We start from the raw sequence: 20412 nt of genomic DNA on the forward strand, positions 1-20412 counted from the left end.
AATTTTACCAAAAGGGAAACTAATCAGCCTCCTCAGATGGGAATACATAGGGGCTGGCTTGCTGGTAGATGACAGTTAGCTGGCCAGACTGCCAATTAACTCCTGGAGACAAGGGAACTTCAGCAGCCCCACGAGATGGCCTCCAGCAGGATCCCAGCACAGTGTTCTCACCCAAAAGTGGCTGGAGTCCCTGGCTTTGTGTTAAGACTTAAAGCAAAGCCTCTCCTTCTCTCTTAACTCACATTACCACCAACCTGCTCCCTGAGCCCACAGCAGTAAGAACTCCAGAGTCAATGTTATGAGTAAAAAACCAAAAAAGAGTGGAGAGAGGTTGATTTCTCTTTTGTGAAATAAGAATCCTTCTATCATCAGCAAATAAAACTTTTAAAATGTTTATTTATTGGGACTCCTGGGTGACTCAGTCGGTTGAACCTCTGACTTCAGCTCAGGTCATGATCTTGTGGTTTGTGTGTTCAAGCCCCGTATCGGGCTCTGTGCTGACAGCTCAGAGCCTAGAGCCTGCTTCACATATTGTGTCTCCCTCTCTCTCTGCCCCTCCCCTACTTGTGCTCTGTCTCTCATTATTTCAAATAAATAGATATTAAAAAAATTTTAATGTTCATTAATTTTTTTGAGAGAGAGAGAAAGAGTGGGGGAGGACAGAGAGAGAGGGAGGGAGGTTCCCAAGTAGGCTTCACACCCAGTGTGAAGCCCAATGCGGACCTCGATCCCAAAGACAGATCATGGCCTGAGCTGAAGAGTTGGACACTTCACCAACTGAGCCACCCAGGCGCCCCAGCAAATATAACTTTTATGCCAATAATAATAGATGGCCAGTGTGGTTGATAGCCTTCTAAAATAATCCCAATGATCCCGACTTCCTAAATATGCCCTTCTATCTGTCCCCCTTGAATGTAATCTGGATTTAGTGACTTCTAATTAAGAGAAGAAGGCAAAGGAAAAGACTCCTATTTTTAAAACTTTATTTTTGAGAGAGAATGAGTGGAGAGAGAAACATGCTCCACACTGTCAGCACAGAGCCCGGTGTGCAGCTTGATGTCAGGAACCACGTGATCAGGACCTGAGCCAAAATCAGCAGTCAGAGGTTTAACGACTGAACCACCCAGGCGCCCCAAGAGACTCTTACTCTTAAGATTAGGTTACAGAAGACTGTGACTTCCATCTTGCTTTCATTCTCTCTTGCCTTTCACTTGCTTGAGCTCCTGGAGCCAGCTGCCATGCTGTGAGTTGTCCGGCGCAGAGGACTATGTAGCAAGGAGCCCCGGCAGAACTCAGTCGAAAGCCTGTGAAGAACCAAGGCTGTCAGTCCAAAATCCGGCAAGGACCCAAAACCTGCAGACCACCACTTGAGGGTGTTTGGAAGCGGATCCACCCCAGTCAAGCCTGAAGATGAGCACAGCCCCAGCAACACCTTGACCGGAGCCTGTGAGAAGCCGAGAACCAGAGGACCCAGCTCCACTGTGATTGGATTCTTGACACACAGACACTGTGAAATAAGAAATGATGTGTTAAGCCATGAAACTTTGGTGTAATTTGTGATGCAACAATAGGAAACAAATACAAGAAATGACTATTGCATGGGACCAGATACTGGGTCAGTTCTCTACTTTCAAATGAAAATGAGAACAAAAATCCACACTACACTCAGGTAGAGGATCTTAATGCCTGTGATCTCTGCCCACAAGAAACTATGGCCATTAGAATTTCCTGGAACATGATATGGTTTCCTTTGAGAGGAATGAGAAGTGAGTGGAGAGAGAGCTTTCCTCCTCCATGACACTTGGCCCCACTGAGTTATTGGGTAAGTCAACACCCCAGCCTGGGAGGTCCCCCTTCCTCTCTACTGTCTTCCTCTCCTCCAAACCCCCTGCCCCAGGGCTTCTCAGTCATTGCCACCCTAAAACATCTCTTTTCCAATAGTTGGGCCAAGGAATCCCATAACCAAAACTAAGTGGAGGAAAGAGTTAAGTGAATAGGTATTTTTCTCCTAAGTGTTTGGCACTTGCTACAGCTTATCTCCTGATGAGTAACGCATTTCAAAATGAATGAGCATGGAGAAAACAAATAATAATAGAAAAGCATGGAAATGTGATTTCTTAAAATAGTCTATGTATTGTTGTCTGAGAAGCAATGACCTAGATACATACAACAGAATGAGAAGAGGGAAGGAAGGCAGAGAAAGAGAACGGAGTTCATGAACTCGGATTACATCTTTTGCCATTTCCTGGTGTTCTATAGAGCGCACCAGAAGGTCTAAGCCAACGGAGCAAGTGTGAGAACCTCAGCTACTTCCAAGGGAGTGAACTGATTCCTCAGATCTGACCCCTGGGTGAAATCTCAGAAGAAATTTCTTGAGGCTGGAAGTATTCCAGATCACATTATTGGAAGGTGGGGAAGAGGCACTATGTAACAGATCCTGTTTCCTGAGGCTGGAAGTCATCAAGGCTAACTGAAAAACTCCAGGGACATCTTCTGGGCACATGACTGGCAAATACTTGTTTTTTCCAAAGTGTGTAAATGTGGGCCACTGTGTTTGGTCTGAGCTGACAAAGAATGACAAAGGGAAATGAATCCTCACTGTAGGACCTCTCCATTCTCATATCACCCTGTGTACTTGTATTCTGGGGGAACCTGGAGTCAAATGTGAGTTCAGGAAGCAGAGAGGGTGTGAAATGTGGATTTCATGGTTAAGGAGATTAGAGACAGGATTCATGGGCATGAATGGGGATGCACCTTGTGGAATTAGAAAGCATACTTCTGGCAAATACACATACAACATAGACTGCTAGACTGTAGTCTCATTTTTATCAGACCACATCGCTGCCTAGAATAGACACTGCATTTCCCAGCTTCCCTTGCAGCTACATTTGCCCATGTGACAACAACTAGCCAACAGAATGGAAGAGTCTTTAATGGAAAGATTCAGGCCCTGTCTCCCCCCACCCCTCTTTATACTGCCTAAAAGAAGAATAGTTGGGTAAGCAATCTTGGATCATGCTGATGAAAACAATACCCGTAATGCCAGAGCATCGAAATTAAAGCAGCCTGGACCACTGAGGCTGTGGAGCTGCCATATCAGCCCTGGACTATGTATGCTTGAAATGTTACATGGGAGAGAAATAAACCTCTATCTTAAATTAAGTCATTTATTCTGTGGTTTATTTACCATGGCTAAAACTATTTGTATACCCTACAACCCTGTCTTGGTAAATAAGATTACACTACTAGTGATTTGTTTTACAATTTATTTATTAGACAAACATTTATTGAGCCCTGAGTTCTCTTACTGTATCCTCTGAAATAGGAGCTGGCAAGTGAGCACAGAGCTGGGTACCAGCGGGGAGAGTGAGTTTGGTTCATCAAAGGACACAGAAAGGGGAGGTGAGCTCATCTACCTGCCTGTCTTTCCCAGGACCATCCCTTGCCTTGGTTTCCACAAGTGACAAATACCATCTTTTGTCTGTGAAGCAACTGTTCTTAGGGATTGTTTTGTGACTACCATGGAAGACTAGAGGGGATGGGCAAGTTCAAGTTACTGTGAGCAAGGTTGATGGTGGCAGAGAGCAGAGGGAACATTCTTGATTGTTGCTAGAAGAAAGTGACAAAGGAGCTTCTGTTCATCTTCCAGAGAGTAGACCAGGATGGGCGCATAAGAGCAGTGGAGTTGGTAAGCAGGAAGGTTGTGGGGCATGGGACTTGCCCCCACCAAATTCCCAGGGAAGAAGAACAACCCTGGCCATTGAATTTGTGATTTATAAAAAGTCAACACATTAAATATATGTGAAAAAGAGGCAGAGAAATAAAAAGCATAGATTGGTAATCAAAGTGAAGTGCAACTGTAAAAATTGAGAAGTTTTCAGATAGGAAGTAGGAACCTACCTTCACACCATCCAGGTAACTGGTGTCACTTCCAGATGATAGCTGAGTTAGTAGCTTCCCTGGCAGCTCAGGTCTGCAGTGTCTGATGAGTTACATTCCTGGAGGCTCAGTTTGGCTCTCACTGTTCCAGTCCTGAATTTCAATGGCTTTGTAAGCCCTTAATGATCTGTATTACATCCCTTCCTGTTTAGAATAGGTACGGTTGTGTCTGTCTACAACTGAAGCCTGATGATAAAGTGCCTAACATAGGTCAGGTATCACTAAATGTTTGTTGAATGAATGAATCAATGGGCAAATGGAGATCACTGAGATGTCCACAGTGAGTTGGGCAGTCAGAGCAGCTGGACTCAACAGAGTGGTAGAGTAATTGATGGACCATAAGTGGGTGGTAGAATCAATTTGGTGGATTCTAATCAACATTAAAAAATTTTTTTTTTAATTTTTTATTTTTGAGAGACAGAAAGAGACAGTGCGAGCAGGGGAGGGTCAGAGAGAGAGGGAGATACAGAATCGGAAGCAGGCTCCAGGCTCTGAGCTGTCAGCACAGAGCCTGACGTGGGGCTCGAACCCACGAACCATGAAATCATGACCTGAGTTGAAGCTGGACGCTTAACCGACTGAGCTACCCAGGCACCCCTTGAATCAACATTTTTAAAAGATGGAGTAGAACAAATAATCTTAGAGCAGATCACATATAGTAAATGTAAGTACACACACAACACACACACACACACACTTGCAATGGTGATAATCCAAATATTCAACCACCAGCATGACACAGACATCAGGAATAGATGCTAATAATATCTACTGGTTGTCTGAATACCAATATAAAATGTATCTCTTCTAGTTGTAAAAAAAAAATGATTGAAATTCATGGTATGTGGATCGTAAATTAAGGTTTTGGTGGGATGGGAAGCCATGGACCCATGTTTCTGAGTACTCTTCCTGTGGGCTTGCCCCTGGCTAGAGGAACATGTCCATGACTCATTCCTGCCCTGGGGGAGCCTTTCCTGAACCTAGAGCAATCCTCATGTGTCACAACTTGGGATATTCTCCATACCTGTGTTTCTGCCTGCCAACATCATCCCCATTCCCAAGAAACCAACAATCTCCCATCTCCCTGCTGCCACAACCAGCCCAGCTTTCCATTTAGGAGCCACCTCATGGCCCCCCAAGTTTCCCAAAGCACTGACTGTCCTGACTCCACTCTGTCCTTCCACAAGCAGAAAGCCTGTCCTCACTGTGCTCTGTTCATTCTTACCTCCAAATCTTTGCCACTCTGGACCCTTGCTTGGAAAGCCTTTATTCTCCACTTGCCTGAATCCCGGTCTCCCTTTAAGGCTTTGAAAGAGAGCACTACTCCCTTCCTGCAGGCATCCAGGGCTGTCTTGGGTGTTCTATGTAGGACTTTGGTGTCTCCACCCCCTTCACCTCCCAATAGTTCCCCTGCCTGTCTTCCCCAAGAAGCTTTGGCTGTGCTGCCTCCATGTCTCCAACTCTTTCAGGCGCCTACTTGTTCATTATTCTCCCCAGATCACCCTGAGAGCCCCCCCAGGAATGATTGAGTAAGAGACAATTTCCACTACATCAGTTTTCTCCAGAATTTTATTTTGGATTTCACAGACTGATAAAAGTGCCAAAAAACTTTGGGGACTGATGGCATTTGCATACATATATTAACAACATGTATTTAACAACCATGTAACGACATGAAAAACAGAACAAAACTGCCATTATATTATTGCCATTGTATCATTAAAAAGTAGGAAGGACATAATTTCAGAACATAGAATTATCCTTTAAATTAAATATATTTATCTTTAACAAAAAGCCCTACATTACCCTTATTTTCATCATTTTGCTGTAGACCAATGAGAACATTGTTATCGAAACCACTAGAAAGATGCAGGAAAGAAGAAAGACCCTGGTGAGTATCAGAGGAGGGAAATGAAATGACAGGGAAAGCGGGGAGGGGGAGATCATGGAGGTCCACCAACGAGGTGTCCTCCTGCCCTGGACAGACTCTCACACAAGACTGGAGTGGCCATGCCTGGGCCCTGGCCAATAGGCAGGACTGTGGCCACACTCACAGGTCAGGTGGCTCAGCAACCAGTCCCACACCCCAGCCCTGGACACCCTGGTGATCTGGCTCCCACTCCCTTCATACTGTATAGGTGCCTGGACTTGTGCCTTTGACCAGCACCAGTTGGATTTGGGAGACAAGCCATTGATATAAAAGAAAGGGTGCAGGACTTGGAGCTAAGAGCCCAGACTGGCTCTGCTGAGTCACTTGTGGAAGTCCCTTCCTTCTCTGGTCCTCAGTTTCCTCACCTTAAAATGAAGGTTCTAGGGTGCTTGGGTGGCTGAGTCAGTTAAGTGTTTGACACTTAATTTTGGCTCCAGTCATGATCCCAGGGTCATGAGATCAAGCCCTGCTTCTCTCCCTCTCTCTCTGCCCTTCCCTTGCTCAGGCACATGTAAAATAAATGAACTTAAACAAAAAGAAGGTTCTGAACCAGTCTTAAGTCATTTCTGAGGAAAATTGCAGCCATGTGTCTTAAAAAAATTTTTTTAAAGCCATGCACAGAGAATTTCAGGGGCTCCACCATCCCCTCAGGGCTTTCAATAAACTTCCCAGGGGCCCTTGGACCCCAGATCAAGAACCCTAAATTGCCAGTCCAGAAACACAGCTGAGCCTTTGCCTCCAAAGCTTCCCTTTCCTGAATAGTTAACAGTATTTTTCCAATTATTTGACATTCACAAGGGCACAACTAGATACCTCAAGGAAGGAGGTAACTGTACAAAGAATTTTTAGTGCCTGGGGATCCCCTTTGGTTCACAGTGGAGCTGGGAGATGTGGCAAGCTTCACGGATGGGTAGCTATCTGACCAAAGCAGAAGAATAAGGGTCTGAAGAGAGTGGGAGACCATGGCTACTGGAGGGAGAGGACATCATGGTGACAGGAATCCCTTTATGGGAACAAAGCCTTCTGGCCACCCAAGGCAGTACAGGACAATTGTGTGAGCTTGGGCTCAATAGCTAGAATGCCCTGAGCTTGTATCTGGCTCTGTGACTTAATTATGTTATTTGGGCAAGTTATTTTGCCTTGAATCTTTGGATTCCTCATCTGTAAAATGGGGGATAAGAGGTAGCAGAAATGACTGAGTACACGAAATATTCCAGGATTCCCTTAAATTTCCAGCCTCTTTTGAAGAAGGTTGAGGTCAAGTGACTAGTTCTGGCCAATGGTCTCTGAGTGGAAGAGGCATAGGTCCCTCTTGGCTGAGGCATTTAAATGTCCATGTACTTCCTCCAGCTCTCTCTTCCACCTTCCAGAATGACTCCAGAAGCCAGTCTTCCAGATGGTGTAGCTACAAGATGGAAGAAAGGTCTTCTGTCCCATATCAGACTTCACATGAGGGGTAAATAAAACATTATTGTGCCAAGCCCCCAAAATTTCAGACGTTCTCTGTTGTGACAGCCAGTACTAACTACCCTGATAAATACGGGGAAAGCTAATTGAGATAGTGGGTCCAAAACCTTCTGAGTACCCTGAAGGCTGTTATTCTTAGAGAAAAGACTTAAGACCTCTATACTAGTCAGCTCGGCTGACATAACAAAATATCATAGACTGGGTAGCTTAAATGACAGAGATGTATTGCTCACAGTTCTGAAAACCAGAAGCTCCAAATCACGGTGTCATATGCGAGTGAAAAGAGACAGCAAGCTCTCTGGTGTCTTTTTACCTTCTCCTTCTCCAGTAATCTCTGTGCCAAATGTGGGTCTTGAACTCATGACCCCCAGATCAAGAGTAGTTTGCACTACCAAGGGAGCCAGCCCAGTGCCGCTCGGGTGTCTCTTCTTATGAGGGTACAAATCTCCTTAGGAGGGACCCCTCATGATCTCATCTAAACCTAATCCCCTCCCAAAGTCCCCATCTACACATTGATCATCACACTGGGGGCCAGGGCCTCAACATAGCAGTTTGGGAGGAGGCATAATTAAGTCTTCAGCACCCCCTACTAAGCCAGGGATTCTCATATCCATTCTTTCAAGAAACAATATTAACACTTATTTGTTTTTGAGAGACAGAGAGAGACAGACCAGAAGCGGGGGAAGGGCAGAGAGAGAGGGAGACACAGAATCCTGTAAGGATGCAGGTCTGATTCAGGTTTCCTCTCTGACCTTGAAGGCCAGCTAACACCGTTAACATTTCTGGGCGTGGGCCTAAAGATGGAGGTTAAGACTAGTCACGCCCTACCTGAGGGTCCCGGGTCCACTCTGTAATTGGTTAAAGTTACTGTCAATGATGTGATGCTCTAATGATTGGACCCCTGTACCTGTGTCACAATTTCCTGTAACTCCCCCTTCCCAAACTCATAAAAGGCCCTACCCCGCCATGTTCGGGGCTCGCTCCACGTGGATCCAGTGTGTCGTTGAAGTCTATGAGCCCGAGTTTAGGCTGGCCGGGCCTGAATTTGTAATAAAGCCCTTTGCTTTTGCATGTGTGCTTCGGCCTCCCTGGCGGTCTCTGGTTTTTGGGGGCGATATTAAAATCTGGGTACAATAATCCAAAGCAGGTTCTAGGCCCTGAGCTGTCAGCACAGAGCCTGATTCAGGGCTTGGACTCATGAACCTTGAGATTATGACCTGAGCTGAAGTCTGACACTTAACTGACTGAGCCACCCAGGCGCCCTTCATATCTCTTCTTTTAAAAAAATTTTTTATACATTTATTTATTTTTGAGAGACAGAGTGAGACATAGTGTGAGCAGGGGAGAGTCAGAGAGAGAAGGAGACACAGAATCTGAAGCAGGCTCCAGGCTCTGAGCTAGCTGTCAGCACAGAGCCTGATGCAGGGCTGGAACCCACGAAATGCGAGATCACGACCTGAGCTGAAGTCGGACACTTAACCAACTGAGCCACCCAGGCGCCCCCATATCTCTTCTTAAGAGCAAATTTTTAGGGCACCTGGGTGGCTCAGTCGGTTAAACAACCAACTCTTGATTTCAGCTCAGGTCACGATCTCTCAGTTTATTGCAGTTTGTGGGTTCAAGCCCCAGGTTGGACTCCATGCAGCCATCTCAGAGCCTGCTTGGGATTCTCTCTCTGCCCCTCCCTCTCTCTCTGCCCCTTATCCCTCCCCCCCAATAAATATATTTTTTAAAAGCAAATGTTTAAAAAGAGAAGCAGGCAAGAGTGGGAGGAAGTTGGAGTTTCATGGAGGGGGACGTCCTGAGGAAGGTTTACCTCCTGGGAAACTCCACTGATGCTACATGTAGCTCTCAACCCCCCTCTTTCTGACTCTTCCTCTCTCCTTCCCTCCATTTTGTCCCCAACACCCTGACTTTCATATAATTCACAGACAAATTCTTAGAGAATTAATCAACTCATTAGGACCAGACACTTCTTAGGTCTTGGAGGCCAGTTTGTCTTACCTCCTGACTCTTACAGATGACAACCAGGACCTAGAGCGGGTGTGAGAGGCAGGGCGGGGAGGGGGGCGGAGGCAGGGGGAGTGCTGGCTTCTCCAAAAGATAAGGGATGGGGGACAGTTTGGAGCACCAAGGACAGAGAGAGAAAGAGAGAGTCAGACTATTAAGAAAGCTATTTTCAAAAAAAAAAAAAGCTATTTTCAATTCAGCATATCAACTTTATAGATTTTCAAAACCTTTTATTTCACAGTTTTTAAAAATTTTGTAAGTAATGCATATGGAGGCTCCTGGGGCCCCTAAAATCTACAATCCATGGTGTCCAAGGCTTGCATCCGGGTGTCACGCAACACCTTCTGGTGCTCCCCAGGGCCTGGGAGACTCCTTCGTGGCGCTAGAAAGGGCTTCCGGCCCTTCTGCCTCCGCTCCTGGGCAGCCTGTGACCACTAACTTCACCACCTTCCGCCCCCAGTCTGGGGCGGAGCCTTGGGGCGCCGAGTCACGTGCCAGACAAAGGGTTTCCCCTCCCCGCCCCTCCTCTGTGGCCCTTCAGGAGCCCAACCGGAGCCTCCAACCTCCGTGCGCAGGCCCATGGCCACAGCCTTCCTGCTCCTCGTGGGGGTCCTGCTCACTTGCCCTGGCGAGTTCCTGAGCCTTAATAAGAAGTCCAAGAAGGTGAGCCAAAGAGCGTTTGGAACCTTCCAATACAGTAGAGGGTGGTGGTGGCCCAGCATCATAGACCAGCGAGTGGGTTTGGAGAGAGAAGTTGGGGGTGGGGGTGGATACCACCCCAAAATGGGGATTTGTTCCCAGGGCTGGAAGCTTGATGTGTCCCTGGAAGGACTTCAAAGCCTTGCCTCACCTCCCTGTGGCCCCGGAGGTCAAAGAAAGTGGTCTTCTGACCAGCACCCTGCCCTCACTTCCTCTGAGCCAGCGCCCACTCTGTCCCACCAGCCACGCCTTACCAACCTGCCCTAATCCCCCATTCCCCTCTCCTAGACACAGAGCCTGTTCCTTCCCTTCCCCATCTTTCTCTCCGTCCCTTCTCCCCCCCGCCAAAGCGTGATCTGGGATTACAAACACCCCCAGCAGGGGGGAGGAGGAGGAGGAGGCCCAGGAAAGGAGAGCCCGCCTTCCCCTCCTGCTCCTGTGAGTGCCTCTGGAGTGGGCGTAGAGGGTGGCACCCGGCTGTGGTCATCTCCCAGCTTCCCTTCCTGGCCCCCAGGGCAGGAGGGACCTTGGTAAGGGGCCAGGAAGCCTCCCCCACCTTTCCACACAGCCAGACAGCTGGTGACACTAGAGCTCTCCCACAGATGGATGGGGCGGAGTGCTCCCACCGCTCCGAGTGCACCAGTGACTGCTGCCTGAGAGACCTGAACGCCGGTGGTGCTTTCTGTGCTCCCAAGGCCAGAGTAACCATGTTGTGCTTGCCCCAGGTGAGCCTCTGGGCTGGGGCAGCCCCCTCGGGCAGGAAGGGTGGGAATGTTAACAAAACCCACACGGCTGCCCCTGCTTCTTCACCCTCTGCTTGGAGTGCCCTTTCCCCTTCCCCCACCTGGCAAGTTCCTACTGGTCCTGCAATACACCGCCAGCCACCTCCTCCGAGAAGCCTTCTCTGCTTGGAGCTCCCACGAGCTCATACCCTCAGCACAGCGTGGCTCTCCCGGGTTTGCCGTGTTTTCTGTCTGCCTTCACCACCGGCTGGAGCTCTTCAGGGAAGGCTTGTATCATGGCCATCTTTGAGCTCCCTATTCCCCCTCGACTATCTGCTCGTAGAAGGTGTTCAACAAATGTTTGTTGAATGAATATTTCCTACCCTAACATCACCAAGGCCAAGTAGATGGGAGAAGACCTTTTCCCTCCTGAGCTCCACCTCCCTGCCACGATGACCTGACTTTTTGAGAGGAGCACAGCACTTCAGGGGCAGGACTGTAACTTTGGAGTTGGACCTGATTTTAAATCCTAGTTTTTTCACCCCCTGTCTTTGTAACCTCAGCCAGGTCACTTCTGCTCTCTCAACCTTAGTTTCCTTATCTGTAAAATGGGGTTAAAGTAACAGCCTCACCAGGTTGTCCTGGCAACCACAGTGTTCATTGGAGCTTGGTTATAATTTGGTAGAAATGCAGAAGGCATAGTACATCTTGTTACTGCTCATTTCTTCTCATCTGGCCCTGGGGCCCAAGGCTCTCTAGGAAGAATGGACATGGCCTCTGGGAAGGCCAGTTCATGTCCGGGGAGCTGCCAGTGCTGTAAGGAACCGGGCAGGCCCCTGACTCTCCAGCTGAGATGGCCAGAGAGTCTGTTCTTTACGGGCCCTTGCTGTATTTTGTTTAGTCCTCGCATCGCCCTGTGAGGCGGGTTACTATTATTATCCCCCTTTGACAGATGAGGAAACTGAAACCAAGAAGCCCAATAACTTGCTCAAGGTCACAAAGCTGTAGAGGACTGCTCACCCCTCCCTTCTCCTGCTCTCCAAGATGTTTAGACGCTCTTCTTCACTCTGCCTTGGTGACTCCCAACTCTTGTTCCCATCTCCCACAGACCAAGGGAACCATCAACATCATATGCCCCTGCCAGTGGGGCTTGAAATGCTTCTCCAGTGACCCGATCTGTTCCCGCCGGTGCCATTTGATTTAGAGGAGGATGCAGGCTGGTCGCTGCCACCCTCCCAGCCTCCCTCCCTGGGGGCCAGGGGCCTGGAGAGCCCCCATCTTGCTCAAAATCCAGCTCCTGAGACATTAAAGTCAATTCCCAACTCTGGCCTCTGTCTGCACTTCCTGGGAGGGAAATCTGGTAGGGATTGGTCCAGTCTGGGGGCAGGAAGATTTGGCCCTATCTGGAGGGTGGGGCTGCAGGAAGGGAACAGGGTAGGGGTAGGGGAGTGAAGAGGCTGGGACCTGAAAGGGCCGAGCCTTGGAATGGAGGGCTCTGTGGGAAAAGCGGGGTTGAGGAATACAGCTGGAGAGTGTGTCGGGGTGTCCACGGATGGGTGTGTGATAGGAAGGACTGGAAGGGACTATTGAAATGCTTTCCAAGGGTGGAGGCCATTGAGAGAGTGTTGATAAGAAAGTATGTGAAGTGTAAGTGAAAAAAATGTTAATGCCTGGTGGTGAGAAAGGGACCCTGTACATGGAGGTTTCCATTCTCAGATATTATCAGCTCCATTTTATGGATAAAGAAACTGAGGCTCTTGCCCAAGGTCACATCATGGAGGGTCAGTTAGGACTCTTCCTGCTGCAAGTATCCAAAACAATCCAGGGGCGCCTGGGTGGCTCAGTTGGTTAAGCATCTGGCTTCAGCTCAGGTCATGATCTCACAGTTCATGAGTTCAAGCCTTGCGTTGGGCTCTGTGCTGACAGCTCAGAGCCCAGAGCCTGCTTCGGATTCTGTGTCTCCCTCTCTCTGTGACCCTCCCCTGCTCACACTGTCTCTCTGTCTCTCAAAAATAAATTAAAAAATATAAAAAATAAAAAAACAAAACAACCCAAACTGGTCTGGATGACCAGGAAATTCATTGGTGGTCACACTGAAAGTCAGGTGGCTGGCATGCCTCAGGTCTGGCTGAATCCAGCAGCGCCATGGCCCTCAGGATGGATTCCTTCTCAGTAGCCACAGAAGTTACCGGTGTCACCTAACAATAGCAGCTAAGATTTCTTGAGCACTGATGTTTCACACGTTGTGCAAAGTGCTTTCTTATCTATTTTAATTTATTTTATTGTTACAGGTTTAGAGTAGGTACCATAATTGTCCCTACTTTGCAAATAGGGGTGTGCATGGCTGGCTCCATTGGGAGAGCGTGCGACTCTTCCCCTCAGGGTCATGAGTTGGAGCCTACGCTGGGTATAGAGACTAGTAAATTAATTAATTAAGAAACGTACTTTACAAATAGGGTGTTGAGTACCCTTCTCAGGAGTTCAGAGTAAGGGGTGGGGCTGGGATTTGAGCCCGGCTGCCTTGCTCCCAAGGGCAGGCTCTTAACCACAAATCCATACCACACCTTCCAGAGAAAAGGAAATGTCTCTGTCTCCCACTTCTCAGCCAACATCCTAAGACTGATTCTGACTGGATTGGCTTTGTCTGCAGGCTCATACTTAAACCAATCCGCTGTTAGGCAGCTCTTTCATGAGCTACACCTTGACTGGGCTGTGTACTCTTCTGGCTCAACCATAGGAAGGGGAGCTCATGACCTTCAACTTCCCAGCAAGCTTTGCAGTAAAACCCAGTTGAGTTACATGGTAGAATTGTCCACAGTTCTCCAGAGAGGACCTATCTATATATCTGTGACCAAGTCATGGCTTTCTTTTCTTCAGGAGGTGAACATGGCAAAAGTTTCATGAATATTCAAGATTTTAAAAACGAAAATTATGAGGTTCCTCTCACAGAGTCTGCCTTGACCTCTGGTTTCTAGGACTGGCTGAAGATCAGAGGGTAGGAGGAGCCATTGCCCCTCTTCCCACCTCCCCCAGCCCCACACCTGTGGCAGGTGAGGTCCTCCTGTCAGCAGTCCTCCTGTGTCCTTTGGGACAGCCACCCCTCCCCCACCTCTGGCAGTCCCCAGGGACTCCAGTCACAGTGTTTCTCCGGCCATGGGGCATTGGTGTCTTCCTGTTGTTGTTAATCTCCTGGTGGCCTTGACATCCTGCTGGGTTTCTTGGCTCCTCCATCACCTATGTGACCAATTCCCTATCTTTTTTTTAATGTGTATTTATTTATTTATTTATTTATTTTTGAAAGAATGCAAGTAGGGCAGAGGGGGACAGAGGATCTGAAGTGGGCTCCGCACTGATAGCAGAGAGCCCGATGTGGGGCTCAAACTCCGGGACCATGAGATCATGACCTGAGCTGAAGTCAGACATTCAACCAACTGAGCCACCCAGCACCACTATTTTCCTATCTTAAATTGTCCCTGTTTTAAATACCTAGAGTAGTTTTTTGTCTTCCTGTCTGAGCATCAACAGGTAGAGGAGCGAACCTTCCACATGGAGGCAAAGCTGATTCTAGAACACTAAACCCTCCTTAAATAGGTGGAATTCCCTCAAAACACATTGCTTTGGAAAGAAAGTTGAGGTTGGTAGTGACTGATGAAAGACTGTATGAATATTTCTACTTTGAAAAAAATACCAATAAAGACTGAATACATCAAATAAAAATTGTGACATTTCATATTGCTGTAAATTAGGCATACTGGTTTTGCCTGCCAAGACCTCATTGCATCCTTTCTTTCCATGACCCTGGATTTCCTTTAAGGAAACCACCCCTTCTGTCCTCAGTCCGTGAGGTTGAGTGGGTTCCCTTCACATCAGAACACTAAACCTGACAGACATTGGTTCAGCTGGTGGCCAGGAGGCTGCTTCTTGCCTTTCGGATGGGTTTGAAGATGGACAGTTTGTCCAAACAGAATGAAGGCTCGAATTTGTCCAAGAGTTACTAAGATGAAATGCGTTCTCTTCTACTGAACTTGAACATGGCAGAAAGTACTCCGTGGTTATTGGCACCCATCTTATTACCACAGGGACTTGGAATGAAGCCAACACAGAGTCAAGCCAGGTTTTAGTGTCATCATTTTAGCTCCTGGGACAAGCTGTGCTTTCGACCGGATAGCTCTGCTCACCCTGCTTTTAGGTCACAAAACCCAATAAACTCACTTTCCCCCTTAACCACTCCACGTTGGGTTTTTATCACTTGCAACCAAGTAAGTCCTGACAGACTCCCTGTCTTTTGAAGATGAGAAACTTTTCAGAACCTCCCTTTCTTGCTGTGGTAATAAATACTTATGCTCGTTTCTTTATTCCCTTGTGGGAGTTCATCTTCAGCTTCAGAGGCATTGGTTTTTTGCGTTTGGACATTCGAGAATGAGCATGTTCTGGGGCACCTGGCTGGCTCTGTTGGTTAAGCATCTGACTCTTGATTATGGCTCAGGTCATGATCTCAGGGGTGTGGGATGGAGCCCCTCATGGTGGTCCGCGCTGAGTGTGGAGCCTGCTTGAGGTTCTCCCTCTCCCTCTCGCTCTGCCCCTCCCCGACTCAAATAAAAAATAAAACAAAATAAAAGGTCCTCGCTTGGAGGTTTTAGAGGAATAATCTTAATGCTGAGAAGGCAAAGCTCCAGGCCACCTTCATGTAACCAAATCTTTGCCTTCTTAGATTCTCTGCCCAGACATGGGCTCTCAGCCCCTCTCTCAGAAGCCTTATTGCTTTTTAAAAGTTTTTAATGGTTATTTATCCTTGAGAGAGAGTGACAGAGAATGAGTAGGGGAGGGGCAGAGAGAGGAGACAGAATCCCAAGCAGGCTCCGCACTGCAGCGCAGAGCCTGACGCAAGGCTCGAACTCATAAACTGTGAGATCATGACGTGAGACGAAGTCAGACGCTTAACCAACTAAGCCACGCAGGCGCCCCCCAGAAGCCTTATTTCTAAAGTGAGGTCTCTACTCCTTTCTTTCCAATACGAGGCAGAGACAATGCTCTGAATTCAAGTCCCGTTTCATTGTCTTCATCATTGGCACTGGACGGACTGCTTCCTGCAGGTAGCTCAAGCTGTGCAAAGACTTCTGGCCTGTAAAGTGACAGGTGTAACTTCTGGGCCAAAGCAGAGAAGCCCAGGTGTGACCCAATACAAAGGAAGACTGTTTTTGATGATTGGCCCATGACAGCTTTCAAGCCCCCACTTAACTTAAGCATTGCATCACTCTGTGATGACTGCATTAGTCCACATTTTGCAGATGGGAGAGCCGAGGCTCAAAGAAGTTAAAAAGTCTGCCCGAGACCACGCTGCCAGTAGACAGCAGAGCTAGGATTTGAACCCAGAGCTTGCTAGTGCCAGAGCCCAGGTGCAGACCAGACTCGTGCTGACAGCCAAATGAGACAGTAAATGGTTCAGGACATAGCGGTGCTTTTTGGAAAACGTCCACTTTATCTCTCTGCTTGTTCCTCCTTTCCTTTGGTCTGGGAGCTGGCAGGGCCTCTCCAGTGACCCCTGGGAATGGGCATTCACACCTCATTAGCTACCGTCCAGGCCTCAGTCTCATGGCAGTCACATGCCAAGGCGGGGACTGCAGCTGGACCTGAGAAGCGCCACCACCAGCTCTGGACCATGATGCCGTGGCTGCTGCTCCTGGTCCTCCTCTCCCTCCTCTCTTTTTTCTTCCTTCTCCCCAGTGGCTCATTTGGCTGGGGATTAATCAATTATTGGGTAAGGAATCTAGAGCCTACAGTCACCTCCTCTGCCGCCGTGCTGAGACCCGCACTGTTTGGGGAGGCGGGTGCACACAGAGGCTGATGCGGGTGAGAGCCGGACATGGGGGCACAGGGAGTGATGGCTAGAGGATGTCCAGGAGGAAAAAGAAACCCATCCTGGTCACAGGAGCCATGCCAGGATGTGCTAGGTGCTGCCACTGCAAAGGGGAATATGACAGGACTCTGCCAGGAGCCGCACCGGCCTTGCTGAATGACACGGTCACAGTAAGAAAATGGCAGACGTTGCACTGCTCCTGTCATGAGAGGCGGAACTGGTATCCCCTTCTGCTACTAATGCACATGTGAAATTAAGACTATTGCTATTGATTAGGCCTTATAATGTTCCAAATCAGACTGATATTCCCCACACAGTTACCCCATAAGAAAAAGCATTTTCCTGCCCCTGCATAAGGGATTTTAGATCAAAGTGCTGCACATGTTTGCTAAAAGGCTCTTCTAATGAGCTTGCAGACCAAAACACAAGGGGGGGCTAAGAACACAAGAGTTACAATTAATTCTGATCCGGAGAAAAAGAACCTAACTTAGAGATAAGAAACAGACAAGGACTGGACATCAGTTGCTGCATATATCTTTGCTATTGGAGTCACAAATACCCTCCCTTGTACTGACTTCAGCTATGAGGATGGATAAGAAACTAGAAACCCAGGTGCAAGGTCAACGCACACAGGGCCCCCATTATGCTTACATCAAGGAAAGGGCTTTCTCTAGCAACTTGTTAACACGCAGTCTTTCTCTTGTGGTTTATGAGCTAGATAAAATAACCCCCAGCCTACCTTTATACAATTTAACCTATGTTTTAGTTTTAGCATTACTAACTTAAATAATATGTATATTATCCTGTTTTTTACTAAAAACATCTTGTTATTCTCTTAATTGTAAAATTTACCTTACTGTGAGTGCATTTCATGATTTAGTTATGACATGTTAATTAAAAACAAAGTCATAATTATTAGCCAAAACCCAACCCGTACAAAATAAGATAGGTTTGTTGCTTTCTTAACCTTGGGGACTAATGCCAAGAATAAATTGGAATGGTTCTACAAAAGTACTCCTGTAAAATTTGTCTCTGTACACCTTTGGTGATTAAAACACCTTATCACTAAGAGTTAAAAACTGTAAACAGTTTCTATTTCCTGATGTCATGTTATTGCTTAACCAATAAAGAAAGACACCAAAGCAGACTGAGCAGAGATGTCTGCCTGGTGACCAAGAAAGAAACGTGCACCGTCCATCCTTCAGGGGACCCTGGACCTGCTGGAGCTGGACTCCGGCAGGACTCCCCCCTCCCCCCACCCTGGCTTACATCCGGGAAGAGAGACAGACATCCATTCATTCGATGCACTTTACCAAGCACCCAGGGAAATTATTTTTGTAGGTGTTAGGGATAAGGCTGTGAACCAGACATAAAAGTCCTTGCGCTTGTAGAGCGGATAGTCCACTGTAAGACCGAGTAGGTGACCTATTTACATAGCCCAGGTGATAAACACCTGAGGACAAAGACGATGAGGAAGGGGGTTCGGGTCTGGTGGTGTAAGGAGAGGTTGCAGTTTGAAACCGAGTGCGGAGGGAAGACCTTATGGGCGAAGCGAAATTTACACAAAGGCCTAAAGGTACAGTATTAGAATATTTCAGTCAGAACCTACCAAGTGCGGGGGCTTTAGTCCTAGGGGCTAAGAAATACAGCAGTGAAAAAAATAGGGAAAGAGTCTTGCCCTTGGAGTTGAGCAGGAGGGAGACAGAAAATTAAAAAAGAAGAACAAGGAGAAGAAGAAGAAGAGAAGAAAGAAAGAAAGATGAAGATAATTTCAGAGAATCCTAGTGTGGTGAACATAGGGAACCCAGGTGATGAGAGCTGCTGGAGCGGGCCCGGGGAGGGTTGAGTGGGAGGCAGCCCGGCAGAGCTCAAAGGACAACATGTCCTGAGCAAAGGGACCAGCAAGTGCAAATGGCCAGGGGCCAGGTGATTCTGGTATGTTCAGAGCCCCCTGTGGTGGCTGCAGGGTGTGTGTGTGTGTGTGTGTGTGTGTGTGTGTGTTGGAGGTGAGGCAAGAGAATTAGTGGTGGGCAGGGATGAGTAAGCCCTGAAGGTCCTGTACAAAACTTTGGTATCAAAATGCCCTGGGGGTGGGGGGAATCCTTTGAAGCAAAGGAAAGGCAAGATGGGATTCACATTTAAGAAAAAAAGATTCCTCCTGGGGGGCAAGGGGGTAAGTGAGATTGTTGCTGGGTGGAGGTCAGGGGTCTGGGATGGGTTACTGGGAAGAGTGGAATCAGGGAGACCAGTAAGAGGCTATTGGCAGTCCTCTCCTGCTTTTTTTTTTTTTAACTTTTTTTTTAATGTTTATTTATTTTTGAGAGAGAGAGAGACAGAGCAGGGGAGGGGCAGAGAGAGAAAGGGAGACACAAAATCAGAAGCAGCTCCAGGCTCTGAGCTGTCAGCACAGAGCCCGATATGTGGCCCAAACTCACAAACCGTGAGATCATGACCTGAGCTGAAATCGGACGCTCAACTGACCGAGCCCCCCGGGGGGCCTTGAATCACAGTATCTTTTAAGGCTTCCTTTGCTCAACATTTTATCTGTGCCACCCTGTCTACTTCATCATCTGTCTTCTCCCCTAGAGCTGTGCACGCTTGTGCAACAGCAAGTCACAAGTCACAAGAGTTACTTAAGTTAAAATTAATTAAAGTTAAGCAAAATTTAAAATTCAGCTCCTCAGTCACACTCGCTGCATTTCAAGTGCTCATTAGCCACGCGTGGCTAGCAATTACCAAATTGGAACGTGCAGAAAAAGCACATTTTCGCCATTGCCAAAGGTTCTATTGGACAGCTGCTCAGGAATGCCAGCTCCAGGAAGGAAGGATGTCTGGGCATTTCTGTCTGTTTTGTTCCCAGCTGTATCCCCAGCGCCTGAAACGGTGCCTGGACACAGTAGGTGCTCAGCATTTGCTTGTTGAGTGAACTGAACTTGACTGACAGAAAGACCATGGTGGCAGTGATAGATGATGTGATGTCCTAGCACTGGGGATCACTGATGTGTGTGAGTGTGGGGGAGGAGGGAGCCTGTAGGTGACCGCAATCTCCGCTGAAAAGGTACGGAGGGGGTGCCAGGGTGGCTCAGCAGGTAAGCTGCGTGCTGACAGCTGGGAGCCTGGAGCCTGCTTCAGATTCTGTCTCTGTCTCTGTCCTTCCCCTGCTTGTGCTCAGTCACTCGGAATAAATAGAAGTTAAAAAAAAAAAAAAAAGGTAAGTAGGAGTTTGCAGAGAGAAGGTTGTGAACCGGAAAGAACCGTCGGAGCTAAGACAGGACGGCCTGGATCACCCTGGTGTGAGTGTGTGCGTGCGTGCGTGCGTGAGAGAGAGAGCGAGAGAGCGAGCGAGCGAGAGAGAAGTAACCTATTTGGGGGACTCTAAAGGCAAACCTGGGAAATCTCTTTAGTCCCCCCCTGGCACAAGTCCGGCGCCCCTCCGCACAGACACCCACGGTCCCCAACTCCAGACCTGGCGGGCGCGGGAGGGGAGCGTGCAGGGAGGAAGACCAGGGGCGCCATTTCCCCGCAGGACAAAGGCAGATCTGCGTCCGTCCGGAGCAAGAAGTGCAAGAGCGGGCGCTGTCCGAGGGCTGCAAGTCGTACTGCGCCCCCACGGGGTCCGAGGGCAGCGCTTGTCACAAGGAGATGGGTGGTGGCGCCCCCTGGGGGGGGCGGGGTGAGCGGGTAGGGCCTCCAGAAAGGAGTGACAGGGGCGGAGTCCGGGGTGGGGGGGTGGTGGCGACCCCGACCCGGAGCCGGGAATTGCCCGCTGCGACTGCACCTCCCAGCCG

General features: G+C 48.2%; 1 protein-coding gene and 1 long non-coding RNA gene across 3 annotated transcripts; both read left to right on the forward strand.

Moving 5' to 3' along the window:
• Positions 1-669: 669 nt before the first annotated feature.
• Positions 670-7340, forward strand: LOC115296103. 2 transcript variants are annotated; one of them, XR_003910728.1, is made up of 4 exons: positions 670-1822; positions 3326-3402; positions 5771-5830; positions 7220-7340. It is a non-coding gene; the product is annotated as an uncharacterized LOC115296103 (long non-coding RNA). The 2 variants fall into 2 exon arrangements; XR_003910727.1 differs by having other exon boundaries at positions 7240-7340.
• A 2514-nt stretch (positions 7341-9854) lies between these two features.
• On the forward strand, positions 9855-12094 carry CLPSL2 (colipase like 2). Its single transcript, XM_029945136.1, has 3 exons — positions 9855-10009; positions 10648-10770; positions 11876-12094. The coding sequence occupies exons 1-3, from the start codon at positions 9926-9928 to the stop codon at positions 11969-11971; spliced, it is 303 nt and encodes a 100-aa protein (XP_029800996.1). The 5' UTR covers positions 9855-9925; the 3' UTR covers positions 11972-12094.
• The last annotated feature ends 8318 nt before the right edge of the window (positions 12095-20412 follow it).

This window comes from Suricata suricatta, chromosome 7, assembly GCF_006229205.1.
Source record: "Suricata suricatta isolate VVHF042 chromosome 7, meerkat_22Aug2017_6uvM2_HiC, whole genome shotgun sequence".
In the NCBI taxonomy this organism is placed as follows: Eukaryota; Metazoa; Chordata; class Mammalia; order Carnivora; family Herpestidae; genus Suricata; species Suricata suricatta.